This window comes from Stigmatopora argus, chromosome 19 (assembly GCF_051989625.1).
Source record: "Stigmatopora argus isolate UIUO_Sarg chromosome 19, RoL_Sarg_1.0, whole genome shotgun sequence".
In the NCBI taxonomy this organism is placed as follows: Eukaryota; Metazoa; Chordata; class Actinopteri; order Syngnathiformes; family Syngnathidae; genus Stigmatopora; species Stigmatopora argus.
In genome coordinates this window covers 12,930,488-12,952,503 of record NC_135405.1, presented here as the reverse complement: position 1 = coordinate 12,952,503, position 22,016 = coordinate 12,930,488, and the positions used below count along the sequence as shown (strand labels likewise).

The following is a 22,016-nucleotide window of genomic DNA, read 5'->3' as shown; positions in this document are numbered from 1 at the left end:
CTGTCCCACCAAATGCAAAAGTCCTTTCCTTTCCTCCCCGCCACGGCGCCGGGCGGGCCGGTCGGTCTCGTGGGCCGTCCGTCCCGCGGCTTAATCTACGGCGGCAGCTGCGAGCGAGCGCCGATCCGGCTTTGGGCCCCTCCCCCGGTCTCCTAACGAACCGACGTGGCGCTTATCGCGTGCCTTTTTTTTTTGGACAGCCGGCACGAGCGCCTTATTGGCGCGCGCGTGCGTACCTGTTAGCTGAAGGCTAAACTCATTAAGGAGTCGTCCGTCCGTCTGCTCTCATTTCCTTTTCCTCCCTAACGAGCAAAAGCAGAAGTCATTAACGCGGCAGATATTTGCGCTAAATTGAATTCGTTAGCGACGTGGTCGTTTCGTACCTTATTTTTTATCCTTCTCTCTCCCGACAGCGGCCAAGGGACACGGCGGCGATCCGCGCCCGCACTCCATGTTCATCCCGGGGCAGTACTCCACGCTGGGCCGGGTGGGCAGCGTCCACTCGGCGCTCCGCCGCTCGCGGACCCGCGACTCGGGTTGCCAGACGGAGGAGGTGAAGGTGGTCCAGCCGTCGGTCCGGAAAATCCGCGCCAAGAGAGGCCAAGGGATCGCCGCCCAGATGGCGGGGATTTCCACGTCCTCGTCCACCGGCAGCTTGCCGCTCGGCGACGGCCATTTCAACAGCTTGCCCCGCCGAGGCGCCCGGGTGTCCCTCGGCGCCGAGCCCCTCTACAGCAGCACGCCCGTCAAACGGGAAGACGACGACGACGACGTTGGCGCCATCGGGAGGCGGATCGCCAAGCTCCGAGTGGACGACACGGCCGTGCACGCCAGGAACGCCCCCAGGACGGCCAGGCCCCGGTCGCAGGAAGTGCGGCGGACGCGCTCCGACGAGTGGCGGGACGGTCCGGCCGGCGTGGCGTCCCCGCAGGCCGCCTACTCCACCTCCTTCCTCCCCGACGCCACGCTGTCGGCGTCGTCCGAAGTGGCGGCTCTGCGCTCCCGCGGTCGGGCGGCGTCGGGGCTCTCGCCCGTCTTCGACACGCCGGAACGGTCGCCGGCGCCGCGGCGCTCGGCCAGCTCCGGCTCCTGCGCCCCCGGCTCGGCGGAGGCGTCGTCCAGGACCACCACGGACTCCGGCTCGCTGTACTCCCAAGACAACGACGGCTATTTCACCTCCATGCACTTGGACTCGGGCCTGCGAGCGCGGGGCCGCGTCCCGGCCCGCCACAGCATGTACGAGTGGCGCGAGACGGCCGGCGGCGGCGGCGGCCCGGACCATTACGGCGAGCGCTCCCTGTCGCGCAGCATTTCCCTACGCAAGTGCAAGAAGCCCCCGCCGCCGCCCGCTCGCACGGATTCGCTGAGGAGGAAAGCGGGTCCCAAGAAGCCCCCCCCGGACGGCGCCCTGGACGAGAACCTACTGGCCAGCCTGCAGCGGAGTCTGCGGGCGGGCCTGCAGCTGGGCGCCTTCCCATCCTCGCCGTCCTCGCCCCCCCGCAGTCCCGGCAGCGACTACGAAGACCCCTGGGTGCCGCGGCCGCGGAGCCGGAGCAGCGCCGGGAGCTCGGCCGCCTCGCCGAGCGCCGGCGCCCGCGGTCGCCACCACGGCGTCGACGGGGCGTCCGACGTGTACTCGCTGTGCCCCGTGACCCCCGCTCACAGCGACACCAGCAGCCTGCGCTCCGACTACGCCGAGTCCTGGGGCTACTACGCCGAGTACCCCCCTCGCCAGCACACCGAGCGCACGGCGGCGGAGGGCCCCGAGGCCGGCGTGGGTGACGGGGGACCCCGGCATGAGGAACCCGACGGGGGCGAGCGGCGCCGGGACTCGGGAACGGCGCCGCAGGAGGAAGAACTGGCGGCGAAGGGCAAGAGCGCCTCACCGGAACGGACGCAGCGATTGACTTCGCCCTCCAGCGGCTACTCCAGCCAGTCCAACACCCCCACGGCCGGGACGCCAGTGCCCTCCGGGGTCAGGTCGGCGTCGCCCTCGGGGGGGCGCCCCAGGCCCAGAGTCCCCGAGAGGAAGTCGTCCCTGATCTCGTCTCCGTCAGCGTCCTCGTCCTCTACGTCGCTGTCCTCCAACACCTCCGATTCTCTCAAGAGCGGCGGACCCCCGCCCCCGTCCTCCGCCGGGCCCACCCCCCTTAGCACGCCCTCCACTCCCTCGAGCCCGCCTCCCCCTTTCCCCACGTCTCCGGCGGCCCACGCGAATGTAGACCCTCTCCTTCGGAAGGCGACGGCGACAAGGAGGGCGACCCCGGGTTGCTCTGCCTCCCCCGATTTCCCGCCACCACCCTCACCCAAAACGCTTCTCCGCCCCGGCACGTCCCTGGACGGGAGTTTAAGTCCTCCCGCGTTCCTCAAGACGCCACCACTGCCCCCGCCTCCTCCTCCTCCACCGCTCACTTCTACTTCCGGCCCGCCGCCCATGACGCGACGCCCCAGAAGCGCGATTCCTGTCAGTCCCACCGAGCCCCCCGCACCACTCATCACGGCGTCGGCCCTCCGGAGCGTGCGGCTGCGCTCCGTGCGAGGGGCGGAGGCGCCCGACAGCTACCCGGCCTTCCCGGACGAGAAGACTACAGAGCTTTCGGAGGAACCGGCGGCGGTCAACGGGTCGCCCGAGAAGAGGAGCCCCGTTCTTCCCAACGGCCCGGAGGCGTGGTCCCCCGTCAAGCAGAGGCCGCCCGTCGTGGCCAAGAAACCCCGATTCTTGTTCATCCTGCCCGCGGCGGGCGTCCCGCCCTCACATGAGGACGGCGACACCCCGCCGCCAGAAGCGGAAGAAAGCGAAGAGGGTTCCGAGGCGTCCACCGCCGAAATCCGGGACGACTCCGCCTCCGCCTCCGCCGGCTCGGACGGGGAACCCTTCCCGAACGGCGGCGAAGACGAAGACGGCAGCACGGCGAGCTCCAAAGAAGACGACGCAGGTTTGTCCTTTCACATTTTTTAAAATAATTATTGTATTTTTCCATCTAATTCTTACAAAATACTAATATAATGTATAAGGATACATTTTTGGGGGGAAAAAACACTCTCATAAACAGCTTTAACATGCCAATGATTCGGAGGTAAGAGTTTACCAGTTTTCCAAGTGTTGCAGATTTGGAGCTTTTATTTTGAAGAGGTGACGGATTCCATAAGAAGCCAGCGGCGACGGGAGCCCCCTCAAAAATAGTCTGGCGAGAGATGTGCTCGTTCCGCTGCGAGGGGGGAGGGGCTCCGTGGCATCCCGGGGAGGCAGAGAAGGAGGGGGGATGGATGGATGGAGGGAGGGCTTTAAACTGAAAAAAAAAAAAAAGAGGATGGGTAAAGCGAGCGAGAGAGCGAGTGAGTGAGCGGCGGGATGGGGAATGCCACCTGACCAGCCCGTCTGCTTTTTCCTCCGCACAGGGGACATCTTCGACTGCAACGGCCAGGAGTCGTCGCCCGCGCTGTCGCTGGACGGGACCGCGGAGACGGGGAGCGCGGCCGCCCCGACTCCCGCCGCCGCCGCCTCCGCCGCTCGGACCACCGAGGACCTCTTCGCCGCCATCCACAGGTAAGGCCGACTTCAGTTGGCTCCTTTCCTACTCCCCCCAGAGTTCAAAGTGTCCCGTCCGTCAGTCCCAAGCGCAGAAAAACGACGAGCGGCGTGCGTCCTAATCCTTTCGCGCTCGAATATAACCTAACCTAAATATTTGGATCATATTTATACTGCGTATGCGAGCGGCTATAGACAAAATTTAGCAGCACCCCTTGTCGTATTAGTCTTAAAAATACACCTAAACGCTAGAAAGTGAACTTTTTGATACGACCAGACTGGCTTCAAAGTTATTTTCTTATTGTAATGCACGATAAAAAAATAGATGTTCAATAAAATGAGTATATTTTAAGGGTTATTTTATCCTATTAATTAAGTTACAGCAACAGGGAGTCGTAACGTCCGTCGTCTTTGACAAATCTACTTTTAAGACTGGTGAATGCTAACTTAGTATTTTTTCGTCCCCAGCGCGCTCGCCGTCTATTTGTGCCGCATTGAAGCGCGACGCCACCACGGCACCACCGCGCGCGCTTATGTAAGGCAAGCCGGCGTGAGGTTGAATGTAGGCCACCGACGTGAAAACACAACTGGCACCGACGCAAGCGTCCTTCAGCCAGGAAAGAAGACGAACGAGTTGACTCGCTCGCTCTCTCTCTTTCTCGATGTAATCTGAGGATTAGAGATTTGGATCTGTCGGCGGGCGCCCTTCAAACTTCATCTTTTTCAAAGGTTGCTAAAGACCAATTGACTTCGCCTCGTTTAATCGCGTCGCAAACCGCTATATTGGAGCAACGCCATCACGTTACGCCGTTTATCCTCACGAGGGTCGCCGTTTGTCGTCATGGCGACACGTGAGCCGGCGTCTCGGCGGCCCCCCCCCGCCGCGCTCTGACATTAATAAGGCCGATTGACCGCTAGCAGTTAATCCCGCGTTGATGGCGCTCTAATCTTTTTATTTTAAAGCCAGCATCCTAAAAAAAATGCTCGTTACTTAGTACATTTAAAGTAATGTGGCCATATTTTAGGAGTACTAAAATGACCAATGTGTGAATATCAGTCGGGCATTTTTGCTAACAGATTTGTAATAGATTTAAATAGCATGTACATTTTTTAAAGATGTTTTTTTTGTCGCTAACGCCAAACTTTCTGCCCCCAGATCCAAACGCGAAGTCCTGGGTCGCAAGAAATCGGAGGAGGACAAGGCTCGCTCACCCCCCACCACGCCGCCCCGGGGGTCTCCCACCTCATCGTCCCGCCCGAGCGGCTCCATCCGCCGCCAACTGCGCAAGTCGTCCACCAGCAGCGACACGTTCAAGGCCCTCCTCCTGAAGAAGGGCAGCCGCCCGGAGAGCGGCTTCCGCATTTCCGCCGCCGAGATGCTACGCTCCACGGACCCCCGCTCCCGACGCACGCGCTCCGACCCGGGCCCGCCGGAGTCCCCCTCGCCGCCGCGGAGCCCCCGCGCCTCGCCCTTCCCGGGCTGCCGCGAGACGCCCCCCTCGTCGTCTTCGCCACCCCCGCCGTCGTCCGCTTTCAAGCACGGACGCTCGCGGACCCCCCCCTCGGCCGCCAGCAGTAAGTACAACGCCCGCTGCCGTCTGCTCAGCAGCCCCATGACGGTCATCTGCGAGCACGCCGAGGCTAACGGCACGTTGGCGGACGACGTTAGCTAAAAAAATAGACACTTTGGTTTTTTTTTGTGTGTTCCAAAAGCCACTGCGCACTAGACTTGTTCAATTTTGAATGTTATTTCACAGTTTTGGGAGCGTTGGAGCACACTCAGTTGGTTTTGATTGAAAGACAATTTCCTAAGTCAAGTCACTCACCTTCTTAAAGGCACATACACGTGATCCACTTTGTTTGTAGTTCTTTTCCTGTACATCTTTTTTAAAAATACTTTAAGTGTTCTGACTTTTGTTTTGCAGTGCGCGGTGACTTTCAGAACGTTGGGCTCATAAGATGTTCATTTGTAGATTTTGCACTGTCTGTCAATTTTGGTTTGATTTGCTCTTACGTCGGCGCGGTGCGGTGCTTACTTACCAAAGAGCCAAACGAGACGCCGCGGACCCTTTCAAAGTTGATCCTACTATCATTTTATATTCTTCTCTATGTAAATAAATAGAAAGGCAATGTTTCAAGTCTGTGGAATTTATTGTCAATAATCAGCTGAATGACAAAATTACATTTAAAAAGTTAAGACACGAGTGTAAATACAATTAAACATATAATTTCCCTTTAGCATTTTTTTGGTAGGTAAGCCCTTAGGTTTAGCAATGGGTAAACTTAGCAATTGAATCAAGTGTCGGTGGGCTCTTTTTGGTGGACGAGCCATACCTCGTTCCTGCGGTTGACCAATTTGAAGGGGCTGTCGTAGCCGGCGACGTAGTAGGGGCGCTCGGCAAAGGGGACGCCGTCCCGCCGGAGGCTCTCGGCCAGCTGGAGGAGCTCGCCGCGAGCCAGCGTCTCGTTGGAGAAGCCGCCGTAGGTCCTGAGGGGAGGAAAAGAGAAAAGAAACAGTGTGAACGGGATGGCCTTAGTTAGTTTGTTTTGGTGACGACTTCACTTTAATGGGAATTTTGACATTGTGGTGATAAAGATGATGCCATTTCAATCCGAGCCTTAGAACGGAATGATTTGACATTTTAACAAAAATAAAATGCTTTAAGGTAATATTTTTATATTATATACTATTATATTATCTATATTTTTTTATATTATATATATTTTATATTATATACTATTATATTATCTATATATATTTTTTATTATATACTATTATATTATATACTATTATATTTTTTATATAATATATAGTATTATATATATATATATATATATTTATATTATATACTATTATATTATATATACATTTTTATATTATATATATTTTTTTATATTATATTTACTATTGTATACTATATTATATTTTTTATATTATATTTACTATTATATACTATATTATATTTCTTATATAATATATATAGTATTATATTATATATATTTTTTATATTATATACTATTATATATACATTTTTATATTATGTACTATTGTATTATATATATTTTTATATTATATTTACTATTCTATATTATATTTTTATATAATATATAGTATTATATTATATATATTTTTTTTATATTATATATATTTTATATTATATACTATTATATTATATATATTTTTTTATATTATATACTATTATATTATATATATTTTTTTTATATTATATACTATTATATATACACATTTTTATATTATGTACTATTATATATATATTTTTATATATATACTATTAGCAGCTTTAAAAATTTTTTTCCAATGTATCATAATGTAATGTAACATAATGTAGACAACGCCACTATGGAATTTTAATTAATTTAATTAATGTATGTATTAATTAATGTCATTTGGTAATATTTCTAAGGTTTTTTTGCGAATAGAATTGAACGAGGTCGTTCCTCACCTGACGTAAGCGGTGAAGCTGTCCCTCGGCTCCACGAAGACGTCGGAGTCGCTGGGCGACGGGGGCGCGTCGCGATGCTCTTCGGGGACGAAGAAGGACACGGTGAAGCGCGTCTCGCAGGCGGGGCCGTCCCCGGGGTCCACGCGGCATGTCACGGGGGCCGTCATCTCCACTTTGACCTCTGAAGAAGCAAAATTAAAAACAAGTGTTAGAAAAATACACTGAGAAACATGGCAACCTGCTTTTGAGGCTCTAAGACAAGGGTGTCAGACTCATTAACGTCAACTCCATTTCATGTGGGCCTGACCATTTTACATATAATATTTAGATTTTTTTTTTTATAAATGGATTAGAAGAACTGGATTAAAAGCCTTGAATATTCAGTTTTTTATAGATCTAAAACATTGTTTATTTTAGCTTTTTTAAAATATATTTTTAGATTTTACAAAATGATTTTTGAACTAAAAACACAGAAAAAAATTGATTAAAAAATTACAATTATTGATTTAAAAAGGGGGGAAATCAAATATACATCTATACTCTATGGATTAAAAAATTACAATTATTGATTTAAAAAGGGGGAAAATCAAATATACATCTATACTCTATGGATTAAAAAATTACAATTATTGATTTAAAAAGGGGGAAAATCAAATATACATCTATACTCTTTATTTTAATTTGAACCTAAAACAGAAAGTTGGCACACATGATTTACTTTCTTGGGCCGCACAAAATGATGCGGTGGGCCAGATTTGCCCCCCGGGCCGCCACTTTGACACATGTGCGCTAGGGCGAATGACCAAACTTTAACTCGAATTTCGAGTTTTTTTTATAGATCTAAAACAATGTTTATTTTAGCTTTTTTTAAATATATTTTTAGATTTTACACAATGATTTTTGAACTAAAAACACGGAAAAAATGGATTAAAAATTACAATTATTGATTTAAAAAGGGGGGAAATCAAATATACATCTATACTCTTCATTTTAATTTGATCCTAAAACAGAAAGTTGGCACTCATGATTTACTTTCTCGGGCCGCACAAAATGATGCGGCGGGCCAGATTTGGCCCCCGGGCCGCCACTTTGACACCAGTGCTCTAAGACATCCAAATATGGGGAAGTGGGACTTTTGTTTTTGCGGGTTTGTCACTTACTGTCAGCGTTGTCGCCTTGAATGTATTTGAAGAGCCTGCGGAATCCAGTTCGCCTGCTTTCGTCCAGACTGGTTCCGTTGACGGTGGTGCTGACCCACTTGGCCGCCTCGTACGTGCGCACTTCGTAGTCTTGGGGCTGCGAACCAAAAGAAAATGGATGACGTCATTTGAACTCGTCCGCTGCCATTGACGGCGATGAACCAAAAGAAAATGGATGACGTCATTTTAACTCGTCCGCTGCCATTGACAGCGATCAATGTTTGCATTTTGGGAAATAGCTCGGACGCCCGTCGCCGTCGATAAGATCATTTGTTAGCCGATTGTTACGTGTTGTGAGTTTTATAAAATAAAACATCTTACCTGTTTCTCGGGTGTTGTGAATTGCGGGGTTTGCAGTCCGCTGGAGAGAAAAACCTGTTTCACCGCTTTTAACATGGTGGCGTTGCCAAAAAGGACTAGAGTTACACACAGCAACGCTAGTGAGTTAAAAGGCGTCATAAGAACAAGTTTGTAGTTTAAAAAGTTAGCAGAAAGCTCCCAAAATTTGTTTGTCGTCAAAGAGCGAGCTAAACAATACAGGTACGTAACTTGATTGCGTGCAGCCGTGTTGTGGAAGGAATAGGCTTCCTGACACCTGACAGCTACAGCGCGCCCCGATTGGCTCACGCGGACAAACAAATTGCCTACTACTTCCGGCGTAACTTTGTTTACTCGTCCGTTTGAATATGCATGTTTTTGGACATTGTGCATAATGTTACGTTTACTAAAGCTGCTTTAGTAGTTTTAAAACCCAAACGATTGATTATGCTTTAGTAAAGCATAATCAATCGTTTGCATTTTAAAACTCTAAAAATAAAACTACTTTTGTCTGCTTCATCATTCAATCGTCCGTTTAAAAATACTATTTACTTTAAGAATGTGATAGTATGTATATAAAAAATATGGTGGCATAAGGCTATACTTTGAATCCATATATATAAATAAAATGGCAATTCTCCCGTTTAAATGGATTGGACGCCTGTCACTGTCAATGGCAGGCATTTATTTAGAGAAATATTCAGATAGACAAACAATGAGAAAGACACCCATAAAAAAAAAAGGTTAAAGCGGGTGCTTTTGTTGGATGTACGCCAGCAAGACATCTTTGGACAGCTTTTGGGAGTCCAATCGCGTCTGCGAGTCGTGCACAATGACGCCGTCCTCCCACGCCCAGAAGAGCCGCTCGCCGTGGCACACGCTGTCCGGCGAGGTGAAGCAGATTAAAATCAGAGCGAGCACTGACGTCAAATGGCGATTTTTTGGGAACCTACTGGAAGGGCGAGACGGCGTCTGGCGGCATGTTGAAGACGGACTCCTTGCTCTTCTTGTTGTAGAAGTACTTCCTGCTTGAGGATTTGCTGTACGCCATCACCCAGGGTTCTGCGGCGGGAGACGACTTAGCAAAGACGCTAATGCGCGCGTGCGGCCAGACAACACGCACCTTTGGTGGTTTTGATGACGTAGAGGCCGGTGGGAAGGAAGTGGCGGTCGTCTCGGTCCGTGTAGGATAGGCGGGGGACTCCTCCTGAACCCTTTGTCACCTTCATTTCCAATCTGAAAAGAAATAAGAAATTAAATATATCGTGTTGCTAAATAAGTCATGTTGCATCGATACTAAAATGACGGAGAACTAAGAATTTTTTTCCCTTTTTTTGTTTTTACTTTTCCAGACCTTCCCTTCCACCAATGAGTTTATCAGTAGTAGATGTCCAATCTGTTAGAAGCGGTAGGGTGGCAGCGAATGAACATGTGTTACCGGATAAAAATCTTCTCAATTTCCTCCAGCCTGTACACCTCCTTTATCCTGTTTGGGAAAAGAAAATGGAGAATAAATAAAAGCTTCACCGATAAAAAAACAGGACAGTTTTTTTGCAAAGTTGACCTTTATGACCTTTGTAACCATTGACTAATTTTGGTCATTTGAAAATTTTGTTTACATTTAAAATGAGGTTGACAGGAAAAAAAAATGTCAAAAATAGATTTGGCAAGCCAATATATATATATCTATCTATCTATCTATATATATATCTCTCTATATATATATATAGCTATATATATATATATATATATATATATATATATATATATATATATATATATATATATATATATATATATATATATATATATATATATATATATATATATATATATACACAATTTATATATAATATAATATATATATATATATTTTTTTTTTAAATTACAATTAATAAAACGTTCATAAAGCTAATGCCTATGTTTGGTCATTTGAAAAAACTAAATACCAGCAGTTATATTTTCCCAAAATTATTCATAGTGACGGGATATTTGAATATTTATAAATATATGTTCCTTAAAACTAAGTCAATGAAAATGAAAACACCCTGAAAAGAGTAATGTTTTAACGCCAATGGCGTTGAATTTTTAGTCAGGTACCTGATGGGGTTCATGTCAGGTCGACTGGGTTTGGCCACGGCCTTCACGAACTTCTCGGCCATCTTGATCCTGTCGGAAAACGGGCGCGGGATGAAAAATTAAAGCTGGATGGAATATTTCCAAATCGGGGAAAAGTCCGTGGAAAGAAAAAGAAAGTTTTAGCTACCGCACGTTGAAGTGCTGATCTCGCACGTCGGTGCCGTTGAGAACGAGCGCGTCCATCACGTGGACGGCGTTGATTCTCCGCTGCGCCTTGCCCTGCGGAACGACGGAAATCGCGCTTTTCAGCGACGGGGCGCCGGACCCCCGCGGAGGGCGGGACCCACCTCGCCCTTCAGCTCCTGCACAATCTCCACGCTGAGTAGAGAATCTCGGGGGAGCTCCAGCTTGAAGTTCTCCAGCTTCTCCCAACGTTGATGCACCTTGCACGTGTAAATCTGGGATTTCTACACGGAAAAGTCATCATTTCAACTTTATGAATCTGACTTAACTCTCCTCATCGAAAACATTTTTCTCTTATAAAAAGCGTCGCCACGCCGGCGTCCTCCGAGTGTGCGGACTCACGCCGAGCGCCAGGAGGAAAATCTGCTCCCCGCCTCCCACGATGCACCTGTAGTCCAAGACGTGCTGCACTTTTTCGATGGTGCTGGAGTTGAGCGGCGTCACGTTGTTGGCGAACAATTCCACGTGGCGATTCTGGAGCCAAAAAAAGGTGGAGCATTTCAACACCGGACATCCCCGGATGGCTTCTAAACCCACCTCGAGCAGCTCGTAGAATTTGGACCTGGGGTCCGAGGACGTCGGCGTGACCCTGGCTTCGTCGGGGACCCCCCACAGCTCCAGACACGACTTGCGGATGTCGGCTTGCCTGGACTCCGCCAGCGACCTGCGGGTGGCGGCAAACTCCGTTGAGACCCGCGTCCGTCCGAGGGTGGCTCGGTGTGACGAGAACTACTCACGGGTCTAAAACAAAGGCGTGGATTTTGGCCAGGGCTTTGATTTGGACCACGCACAGACTGCGGAGACAAAAGCGCGGCAGCTCAACGACGGGCTCCGGATCATCTTGCGCCCCCCCCCTTTAAACTCCACCTTTCGTTGGAGTTGACCATGAAAAGGTTGAAGTCGGTGTCCTCCTTGATGATGTCGAGGGGGACCACTTCCGTGACGTCCTGCTCCGTGTCCCGCAGCTGCTTGAGCCTCAGATTGACTCGGAACATGTATTCCCGCACCGCCTCCGATCCCGGTTTTAAACTCCGGCACACCACGTACCTGCCGACAAAAAGGATCAAAAAGCGATGATGTGCCGGTAGTGTTCTTTTCTGTTCACCCTCTGTGGGTTTTGTGTTTTCTGGAAGTTTGGGGGCATTTCCAGGTTACATTTTAGCGTACTCGGTCGTTTGGTCGCCCGGAAGGTTATTGCTAATTACCATTTAAATCGTTGCTCAAATATCCTAAATACAAACTGTCAATTATTATTTAGTCATACTTAATGCCCTATTAATTATTAGGCCAAAGAAAAGCTCCAAATTTCCCGTACTTTTGTGTTTTGTTGGAGAACTTGTTAAGACCCTGACTGACGTCCCTTCTTAAAGGGACAGCGCATGTACATACAAACTCTTCTACACTCACACGTCCCCTCAGTGAAACTGCTAATGGCCATTGTTGGTTTTTATTGATGCGTAGACCGTCTTGTTTTACCTTGTTTTGTCGCCGGTCTTTTGGTCGCCCGTTGTTTGGGTCCGGGCGACCAAAAGTCCGGCGACCAAAAGACCGGCGACCAAACGACCGCACACCATTTCCAGGTTACATTTTAGGGCGATTCGACAAAGTTCTTTTTTGGGGGGGCAAAAATAATAATAATGAACAGCAGCATTTCTTAAAATAAAAATAAAAAAATATTTAATTCCATTTTTAGTGGCAGCATCAAGGTCAATTTTATTCTCAATATTTCAGAAGAGCCAACTAAAAAAAATGCATTCTTGCACATTATATATTGCGGACTGATTTTCTTAAGAATAACGCAATCAGAAATGATGATCAAGCTGACCTCTCGGAGTTGGCGGGCCGACTGGTCACGGGTTTGAAAAGCGTGACGCGGTCGAAGCACAAGTAGAGCAGGTAGATCAAACCCACGCTGAATGGTGTGAAGAGGTCGAAGGTCTTGCACACAAAATGGCCACCTGCAAGAGAGAAACATCTCATTGCATAGCACCATAATATTTGTAAACGAATAAATGTAACCAAGACCTGTCCTGAGCGTCGACAGGGCCGTCAGAAACTGGCAGAGCAGCAGCTGTTTGCTCAGAATCTCCTGAATGTTCTCCTGACCTTCCACGGAAAATCCCTGTAACAAACAACGGCTCACGTTCAAAAGCCGGCCCCGAAAACGGCGTAGTCGTCGGACCGCGTCCTCACCCCGTCCGCCATGAGGACGTGTAGCCCCAATCCCTCGGTGCTGTCCAGCACAAAGTTCCGGAAGGCCGTCACGTTTTCCGGCCGGGTGATGTCGCCGTCGCCGTCCACGCCTCCTTCGCCTGCGACGGGCGGAAACGTCCAAAAACGGCGACATGTGACGACGACGGACACCGTACCGTAGTAGGGCTCGAAAAGCTCGCTAGGCGCGGCGCAAAAGTCCTCCAGCTTGAAGTCGTGGGGTCCTTTCAGCGTCATGCCGAAGCCTTTGGAGTGCCAGCGGCGCTTCCACAGGACGTACTCGGAGAAGCCGCCGGGCCCAGCGCACACGTCGCCGAAGTAGAGGAGCTCGCCGGTGTTTTCGTGGGTTAGCGGCTTCTACGTCGGGAAGGGGAAGGCGTTAGCTTGAGGTGGAAAACGCCCGAGTGTGTTGGGCGTGCGCGCTCACCCCGTCTGGAGCTTTTGGGTTGGTGAACATCTTGTTGAAGCAGTGGTCCATGTTGGCCATTTTCATAGCTGCTCTACAGATGACAAGATATCACATTTCATGGTTTTAATAAATGGGAAATGGGGAAAAAGGATGCAAAAGAAAATGTAAACAAACAAGAATGCACTAATGCAAGGGTGTCAGACTTGGGTTGGTTCGCGGGTTGCTTTAACGTCAACTTCATTTCATATTGTTTTAGATATAATATTTAGATGTTTTTATATAAATGGATTAAAAGAACTGGACTAAAAGCCCTGAATATTCAGTTTTTTTATAGATCTAAAACAATGTTTATTTTAGCTTTTTTTTTTAAATGTATTTTTAGATTTTACAAAATGATTTTTGAACTAAAAACAGAGGAAAAAATGGATCAAAAAATGACAATTATTGATTTAAAAGGGGCAAAATCAAGAAATTTAACATACATCTATACTCTTCATTTTAATTTGATCCTAAAACAGAAAGTCGGCACTCATGATTTACTTTCCCGGGCCACACAAAATGATGCGGCGGGCCAGATTTGGCCCCCGGGCTGCCACTTTGACACATGTGGGCTAAGGATACTAGGAAAAAAGCTAAATATTCTATGGGTAAGACAGAAAATGATAAACAGAAGAAGTTTTCATTCTTCTCATTTAGCGGGCAGATTTTTGTTGTTAGAGCCTGTAAGGGCGAATCTAGAAAAATAGTTATGGGGAGGCAGGATATTTTCTTGGTGTTATTACATGATTGATTCTGCAATGCTTGCATTTAATGTCTTTGAGGATTTATCGTAATTTTGCCATGTCATGTCTTGATTTTAAATTGCATCTTGTTGAGCAACAATAAAAAAGTCTGGGTGCAAAATGAGATGTCACTGATGCTCTTTGCATTCACCTGTTGAGGAAGATGGCTCCTCGGATGGTCTCGTAAGGGTTGGAACGGGTCCGCGCTCGCCTCATCTCCTCGCCGTCCAGGTTGTCGAACACCGTCTAAAAAAGGGCGTGGCAATAAGCGAGGAGTAAGCTAGGATGACCGTGGACGTCCAATTTATTGAAACTGGGAGGACAGGCCGAGTGTAACTCACCTTGCATCTAAGAAGAGTGTGCAAGAGGTCTTCGGTGCAGAACTCAATTTCATCTTCGATCTTCCTTTTTTTCTGAAAGAATGAAATAAAATAAATAAGCATGACAGAGAATAAAAAAAACCTAAAATATTTCAAAATACTTACCGGCCCCACCGTCATCCAGTCCTGCAGTTCGTCCGCGTCCGGAATTTCTGTGGTGCATTCTGGGAACCAGTCTACTTTTTCTGTGGCGCCAGGCTAATACACACAAAATTCAACTCTCGATGACCTCGTTGGCTGCCGGTCTTCTCGATCCCGATCAACGGCGGCGTACCTCGGGTTCGTCTCGCCAATCGACGTTGAGCTCCCCTTGGAATCCCTGCAGGGTGAGGCCGAGACCCCGCCTCCCCCGCTGGGTGGACGCCTCCACGATCTCCTTGCGACCCTGACCGAACTTGCCCAGACCTTCTCCCTCGCGGAAGCCCATTTTTGCCTAGAAAAGGGACAATAGCAAACATTTCAATTGTTATTTAATTTTTGGGGCATTTACAGATCACTTCCTGGTTATATTGGCTGAACCAAGAATGTCCCAAAATCAATAAAATGTAAAAGACCTGTAAATGCCCCCAAAATTAATTTATTTGGGGGCATTTGCAGTCAATTTTCAATCGCATCCCGTTCATTTTTGGGCATTAAGGGGTCAAATCCCGTTGATTTTGGTCGGGAATGTACCACTATAAATATAAAGTGACTTAAAACGAACAGGAAGTCATATGTATATGCCCCCAAATGGAACAGAAAGTGTTCATTCAATCCCTCCCAGTCAAAAATAATTGAAAATTCTGGTGGAAAAACATTGGTAGCAACCTGCTGGTTCCTGTTTGGAAACGGTGATCCTTTAAAAGCTATTTATAGATCAAATTCGTCTTCATAATGGGTGAGTAACATTGAGGAGGCTACCATGAGCTTCTGTGAGACACTGTTGTACATGGAGAACTTGGAGTCCTGGGGGGGCGAGTCCGCGTCCCCGCCGTCGCCCGATACGGACGGCATGGAGAATCCGGCTCGGGGTTCATCTTGGTCGCTCAGAGATTCATTCTGACTAGAGTCTGGCAAGGAAAACAATGTTAGTTATTATTATTATTATTTTTTTTTTAAATCATAACCAAAAAGAGGACGAGATTTGGGTTTACCTAATCTGCGAGATTTGCACTCTTCATCTGAACTGCTGTCTTCACGACGCCTCTTCCCAGCCCGCAAAGGAGCGGCGAAACCTCTTATCATTATAGCTGATAAATTACAAGTACATTTATTAGTATTCGAAACTCAACAGGAAATGGAAAAGCTAGCTAACAATCACACACTGCATGTTATGTTTTACATTCAAAAGCCTGCAAAGTGGGTTGCTTGCACCTAATTAGACGTGTTTCTCTATTCCATGAGGGAATGTCAAAGTATACAAAATAAATTTGAGAGGTGATACTAGCTTCGTTTCGCTATTACTGTAAAACGAAACTAAGTTTACATGGAGCCGTTAGCTACCTAGCTAAAATCAAATATTTTTACCGATTCAGGAGAAATGCGTCGGTTCCTCAACGATCGAACGTTAACACCATACGGGCGTTATTACCCCGCAATACAAGGAGAAACAAAAAACGGCGTTTTAGTGATTATTACTACAGAAATATTCGTTGTTTTACAAGGAAATTACAGCCTGTTTTGTTTTCTGACGAGGTCCTTATAAGGTCGGCGTGCGCTGGTCGCGGGATAATGACGTAAGAGAATTGTCGACTCTGCCTGCATTAAAAAACGATTCATTTAACTTTACTTTTGGTGACATTTTACATCCGTAAATGTGAATTTATCCTGCTAAATATTAATACCGCAACTTTTATTAAAAAAATCAAGTTAGTCCGCTCTTCACAGTATACTACAATTACAAAACAAAAGTCACAAAGTTGTTCCATAAACCTTCTTTCCTTGTTAAATATGAATGAAATCAATAAATATAAAACTAATTTGGAGAATTTACACTTTTAATATGGTTGCAATATATCAGAGAATTGACATTAGAAAGTACACCTACTATTTTACTAAGAAAACGGCTCGAACACATTTACATGAATTTTTAACTCCACATTGTCTTTTCCATTAAGCGATTAGCGCAAGTGTGATCCTGCATGTGTTCTGGATTGAACTAATCCTTACTTGGCATCCAAATTGGCCAATCCTGTGCCGTCTGTCAAAACACTGGAACCGCTTTTATTCTCACAACTGCACAGATGGAAAAAGAAAAAAATAATTATTTTGATACCTTGAGACTGCTTAAGATTCCCAAAAGCATTTCCCGCTTCGTGTTCTCACCAAACTAGCTAAACTGCAAACCATAGCGGGGAAACCACCCGAACGCCAAGTTGTCTCGCGAGAAATTCCGCTTTGTCGTTCGGTCGTAATCTCGATTGTGTAATTGGGTGTCTCTATTTGGACCCTCAATCCCAGGTACATGGGATCCAGCACATCTCCAGAGGCCGGCCTAATCCTGCCCTGACACGGTTGCGTGCACATACACGAACGCCGCATCAGTGCCACGCATGTGAGCGTCTTATGCAACGCCGCCAACGCTTCCTATATATACGGGCCGTCCTCTTGGCGGGTGTGTGTTCGTGTGGATGTGAGACCAGGCGGCGAAGCCAGGGTATCTCCTGGACGTGGGGTCGGGGGGCCCAAAACTGGAAAGCCCCTTTGTGTTGGCGAGCGGAGTCACCCGAGAGTTTTAGCACGGCCCGTTTGAAGCAGGACGACAACATGTTTTTTTTCCGCATCCCTCGACTGACCCCGGGATATCTCCGATACCTTCAGGTTCGTATTTAAAAAAAATAAAATAAAAGATCATTGTAGTATAACTGTTTGTTTATCATGCCACTGATAAAATGTGCTTTGAGTCTGCTGGCTTAGACGAAACAGTTTTATTTATTAGATAAATTAAGACATGAATTCATGTTTTCTTGACCCACCTGCTGGTTTTTTTCAGACCCAGGCGACCCGGACGGTTGTGCAGAACCGGGAGGGTCCCGCGATGCCCCGCCTGGCGTTCCTCCTGGGATTTATGGGGGTGGGCGTGTCCGGGTACAGCTCCCGTCAACTCACGCTGCACTGCAAGCCGGCGAGTCGTCTGTTTAAATAAACAAGATGGACGGGAAGCCTCTGAGAAACGGGCGCCGATGGAACGACGGGCCCCAGCTTTTATAGTTCCTATACGGAAAGAGAGGTTACCAAATTTAGGCGGCTAGACTTTTTATCAGCATATGTTGAAACAGATTCACCGAAAGTCAGACTGAGAAAAATACAAAAAAAGTCAACTTTGAGCCTAATTTATCCATTTAAATGATTCCAAATTTGAAATGTAAAATGTTTGACCACCAAAACACCAATTTTTGCATCCCAAAAGGAACAGAAGACTACTCCCTACTTGTCTTTAATGCAAAACCGCAGCTGCTTTAGGCTTCAATATTGGAAAAAAATATGAATTACCTTAACGAATACCTCATTACATAGTTTCTGAAAGCCAACTCGGTGAGCATTTTCCCTGCAGCGCCATCTGCTGGCAGAGAGGCACGACCCGACTTGCTCCTAAAATGATACGAAGCATTTGTGTTAGTAGAAAAGTCATGTTTATTTAGTCTTGCATACTTTGCACATCGGCCTGGTTGCTTTGATTTGCTGAATGAGATTAAAAACTGGGCGACATCCGACTGAAAATGTTCTCAAATGTCTCCCGAGTCAAAGGACACGGAATTGAGCTTTTTTTTTTGCGTAGGACGCCGCAGCATTTGAATGTAACCGTGACGACCTGAGGCGTGTAAATGAGCGCTTGGAAACGAGATTAGCCAAGGAAAGATCCTCTTAGGAAACATCCTTTTTTAAGAGCAGCTTACTCACAGTACGTTTGGGGTCACTGACCCCGACATGGAAACCTGCGCCACTGTGACGCAGCAAAAAAAAAAAAACATGTGACTGTGAGCCATTTGATTTATGTGCGTGTTTTTTTTCACAGTTTGAATTTAGATGCATTTTGTAGCAATAGATTTGCAAACATTTTCCACTAAAAGGTCATTTGCCATACATTTCTACATTTTGGAAGTGCTAGTCATATATGGAATAAAATTTGTCATGGGCCATAAGGAAATCAACTATTTTTTGTGCTATCTTAAAAAATATGCTAAAACTATGCTAGCTTGAAAAAAATGCCATGCTAAAACTATGCAATCTTGAAAAAAATGCCATGCTAAAACTATGCTATCTTGAAAAAAATGCCATGCTAAAACTATGCTATCTTGAAAAACTGTATGCTAGCTTGAAAAACGGCATGCTAAAAGTATGCTAGCTTGAAAAACGGCATGGTAAAACTATGCTATCTTGAAAAACGGTATGCTAAAACTATGCTATCTTGAAAAACGGTATGCTACAACTATTCTATCTTGAAAACCGGTATGCTACAACGATTCTAGCTTGAAAACCGGTATGCTACAACTATTCTAGCTTGAAAAACGGTATGCTAAAACTATGGTATCTTGAAAAAATGCCATGCTAAAACTATGCTAGCTTGAAAAACAGTATACTAAAACTCTGTGCCAGCTTTAAAAAATGCTAACACCATCATGGGTTGTATCAAAACTGTCCTACTTGCTCCTTTTTTGATACCAACATTATTTTTTGGTTGTACATTTCCCTACTCTGTTCCCATTTCAAATATCTTGGCAAACAAAACATTTATAAAATAAAGATTGTACTAACAGCCCACATATTTTGATTAGTGTGTTTGTGTTTCACGGTGGCATGATTAGTTACAAAACGTTGCAGTGGTATTTTGGTGATATGATTGTACTGCGGGGTGAACGAAGATAAGGCGTCTTCAACACATTTATCTGTTTGTACATACTCGATGTGAAAAGTTAGATAAGGAAAAGAAATGTGAGATATTCTGTGTGAATGTAAAACATCCAAACCGGTTGTCTTACAATCAAAAACAACTTGTCACATGATATTTACATATTTCTCTCTACGCATGACATGCATTTAAAAAGGCATATAAAGCGGTGAGAAAACAACATTTACTTCACTCATTTGCCTCTGAACGCTGCTTTGTTGTGCTTGGGTGACCTCGGTGACCTAGTGAGGAAAAAAAACACAACCGTCAGCACTAGATAGTTATTTTCTCATGTCAAGCCATGAAGATGAATATATCCATATTTTACAGTACAGTAATCCCTCGAATATCGCGGTTTATGTAGACCACGTGTCAAAGTGGCGGCCCCGGGGCCAAATCTGGTCACCACATCATTTTGTGTGGCCCCGGAAAGTAAATCATGAGTGCTGACTTACTGTTTTAGGATCAAATTAAAATGAAGAGTATATATGTATATTAAATTTCCTGATTTTCCCACTTTTAAATCAATAATTGTAATTTTTTAATCAATTTTTTTCTGTGTTTTTAGTTCAAAAATAATTTTGTAAAATCTAAAAATATATTTAAAAAAAGCTAAAATAAACATTGTTTTAGATCTATAAAAAAACGGAATATTCGGGGCTTTTAATCCAGTTCATTTAATCCATTTATTAAAAAATATATCTAAATATTATATCTAAAATGGTCGGGCCCACATGAAATCGAGTTGACGTTAAAGCGGCCCGCGAACCAACCCGAGTCTGACATCCCTGATGTAGACCAAACATGGCCGCAAAAATTGAAAAATCACAAAGTAGCGTCACCCCTATTATAACTTTCAGCGTGGATTTTCACATTTTTATGAGCTTTAAAAAATTAAAAAATAAACTTAATAGCGGAAAAAATTGCAAAGTAGTGAATTATGAATATTTGAGGGATTACTGTATATTAGGAGAATAAAAGTAGATTAAAAAGTACGTACTTGTTTTTTTTTTTTTAAACAAGAACGCTTGGTGTCAGTCAGGTGCGTCGCCGGTCTCGGCGGCCGCTGAGTTCTGACCCACTTTTGGACCTAAGCCGCTTGGGAAAAGTGCCAAATCTTTCCTCTGGTTGTTGTGCCGCTCTGGATTCAACTTCACTGACACACACATACACAAAAAAACAACAACTGCAAAGTATTGTGTTTTCATGCCAGTGGCACACCTGTGGATCTTGACAGTCAGGTTCCCGGAAAAAAAGTGAGGTTCACGCAGTCACAGGGGTCGATTGTGTTTGGGGAGAAGGCTCCGGTTACCCCGTCACAAAGGGCCGAATGTCTCGGCGAGGTCGCGGGTTCCGTCTTCTGCGATCCGGCGAGGTCAAACTATGCAAAAATGATGCTTAAAAAGCTATGTGAAAACAAGGGTTCTTTAAAATGAAGACATTTTTTATAGTGCAATCCAATCTGGCTGAGTTTTGTGCATTTTGCAGGCATTTCATTTGATTTTGTTTACAAACAGTATCCTAAAGCAACTTGAGGATGAAATATTTCAGAAATTTTAAGACAAAAGACATTACCTTATGAGGGCGGCCCGGTGGAGAGGTGGTTAGCGCATCTGCCTCGGCGTTCTGAGATCGAGGGTTCAATCCCTGGCGAGATCCAACCTGTCCATGTGGAATTTCCATGGGTGGGATTTCTCCGGGTACTCTGATTTCCTCCAGTTTGGATGGAAAAGCTCAAATATAAACTTTTTAGCGATCGTTCGATGGCCTAATTGGACGTCTGTCATTTGTCACAATGAGCAAAACAAGTGCCAATTGTTTACCATTACATATTTTGGCTTCAGACTAAAAATATCTTCAGTTGGCACGCTTGGTTCCAATTGATTAAAACCCCACCGCGTGGATTTGGTCCGCATTCCTGACCGACTTACTGTAAGCGCACGAGAGACCCGGACTGGGACCGGAAGGACCCCCGAGTCAGGTGAGTGGGCTTAACGGGAACGAGGCTACCTCACGAGGTCAACCTCAAACGAAACGGCGAGTGGCTACAAATGATTTTTTTCTTCCTACTGGCGTCTGCTTACGAGTTTCAGCATGGATTTTCAAATTTTTATGAACTTTAAAAACTAAAAAAACATTTAAAAATAATAGTGAAAAAAAAGCAGCAAATTTACGAAAAGTGAAGCCGTGATAATCGAGGGATTACTGTACATGGTTTTATTCCTATAAAAAAAGGCTTGTCTAATGCTTAGTTTAGGCTGGCCAAAAGTTAAATTAGCCCTAAGCATTATGGGGATTTTAAGAAAAACTGTCCGATAAGAAGTTAAGATAAAACAGATTTTACTTTGGGTAATCTGATTTTCAAAGTGAAACGCTTTTGTCCTCTCAGACATAATAAACAAATGATTTATTAGAGATTTTTGACGCCATCTTTCTCTGTAAAATCTATGTAAACGTCACACATGATTGCCAGACTTGGCTTACTATTTCTTTTCTACTACAGTATGAGCGTAAGGGGGCGTGTGCAAGGGGGAG

The 22,016-nt window shown here is 45.9% G+C and overlaps 3 protein-coding genes across 15 annotated transcripts in view; 1 reads left to right on the top strand and 2 right to left on the bottom strand.

The window, feature by feature from the left end:
* Window positions 1-5,667, top strand: part of nhsl1b (NHS-like 1b) — a 54,563-nt gene extending 48,896 nt beyond the window's left edge. For all 6 annotated transcript variants that reach the window (XM_077587087.1, XM_077587086.1, XM_077587089.1 and 3 more), the window contains 3 exons: window positions 414-2,936; window positions 3,400-3,547; window positions 4,686-5,667. In XM_077587087.1, the coding sequence (XP_077443213.1) occupies window positions 414-2,936; window positions 3,400-3,547; window positions 4,686-5,202 (3,188 nt within the window). In that variant the 3' untranslated portion in view covers window positions 5,203-5,667. The remainder of the gene's footprint in view (window positions 1-413; window positions 2,937-3,399; window positions 3,548-4,685) is intronic.
* On the bottom strand, window positions 5,422-8,790 carry hebp2 (heme binding protein 2). The gene is made up of 4 exons (XM_077587092.1): window positions 8,514-8,790; window positions 8,154-8,289; window positions 6,994-7,174; window positions 5,422-6,017 (listed from the first exon to the last, which is right to left on the bottom strand). The coding sequence occupies exons 1-4, from the start codon at window positions 8,649-8,651 to the stop codon at window positions 5,825-5,827; spliced, it is 648 nt and encodes a 215-aa protein (XP_077443218.1). The 5' UTR covers window positions 8,652-8,790; the 3' UTR covers window positions 5,422-5,824.
* Window positions 8,791-9,161: 371 nt separating this feature from the next.
* cmtr1 (cap methyltransferase 1) lies at window positions 9,162-21,212 on the bottom strand. Of its 8 annotated transcripts, none has more exons than XM_077587319.1 (28): window positions 21,057-21,212; window positions 20,482-20,862; window positions 19,670-19,723; window positions 18,086-18,184; window positions 17,569-17,806; window positions 16,763-16,828; window positions 15,748-15,843; window positions 15,515-15,663; window positions 14,889-15,047; window positions 14,720-14,812; window positions 14,576-14,647; window positions 14,386-14,480; window positions 13,471-13,543; window positions 13,202-13,400; window positions 13,026-13,144; window positions 12,858-12,954; window positions 12,658-12,790; window positions 11,700-11,879; window positions 11,570-11,626; window positions 11,370-11,496; window positions 11,175-11,306; window positions 10,937-11,056; window positions 10,777-10,868; window positions 10,611-10,679; window positions 9,949-9,996; window positions 9,634-9,746; window positions 9,464-9,572; window positions 9,162-9,390 (listed from the first exon to the last, which is right to left on the bottom strand). In XM_077587319.1, the coding sequence occupies exons 6-28, from the start codon at window positions 16,767-16,769 to the stop codon at window positions 9,255-9,257; spliced, it is 2,475 nt and encodes an 824-aa protein (XP_077443445.1). In that variant the 5' UTR covers window positions 16,770-16,828; window positions 17,569-17,806; window positions 18,086-18,184; window positions 19,670-19,723; window positions 20,482-20,862; window positions 21,057-21,212; the 3' UTR covers window positions 9,162-9,254. The 8 variants fall into 8 exon arrangements, 7 of the variants coding, with proteins under 7 accessions (XP_077443445.1, XP_077443448.1, XP_077443446.1 ...); XM_077587322.1 differs by lacking the exon at window positions 21,057-21,212 and having other exon boundaries at window positions 20,482-20,637; window positions 20,703-20,921; XM_077587320.1 differs by lacking the exon at window positions 21,057-21,212 and having other exon boundaries at window positions 17,569-17,726; window positions 20,482-20,921.
* Window positions 21,213-22,016: the final 804 nt, after the last annotated feature.

Bases quoted from the DNA above. Each gene is read 5' to 3' on its own strand.
- hebp2 (XM_077587092.1), bottom strand. From the start codon at position 8,651: ATGACGCCTTTTAACTCACTAGCGTTGCTGTGTGTAACTCTAGTCCTT. The intron at 7,175-8,153 runs GTAAGTGACAAA...TTGCTTCTTCAG, and splicing joins TCAAGGCGACAACGCTGACA to AGGTCAAAGTGGAGATGACG. The intron at 6,018-6,993 runs GTGAGGAACGAC...TCCTCCCCTCAG, and splicing joins AGCTTCACCGCTTACGTCAG to GACCTACGGCGGCTTCTCCA.
- cmtr1 (XM_077587319.1), bottom strand. The intron at 13,145-13,201 runs GTACGGTGTCCG...CGCCCGTCGCAG, and splicing joins GCTTTTCGAGCCCTACTACG to GCGAAGGAGGCGTGGACGGC. The intron at 11,497-11,569 runs GTGAGTAGTTCT...CGCCACCCGCAG, and splicing joins CACGCCTTTGTTTTAGACCC to GTCGCTGGCGGAGTCCAGGC.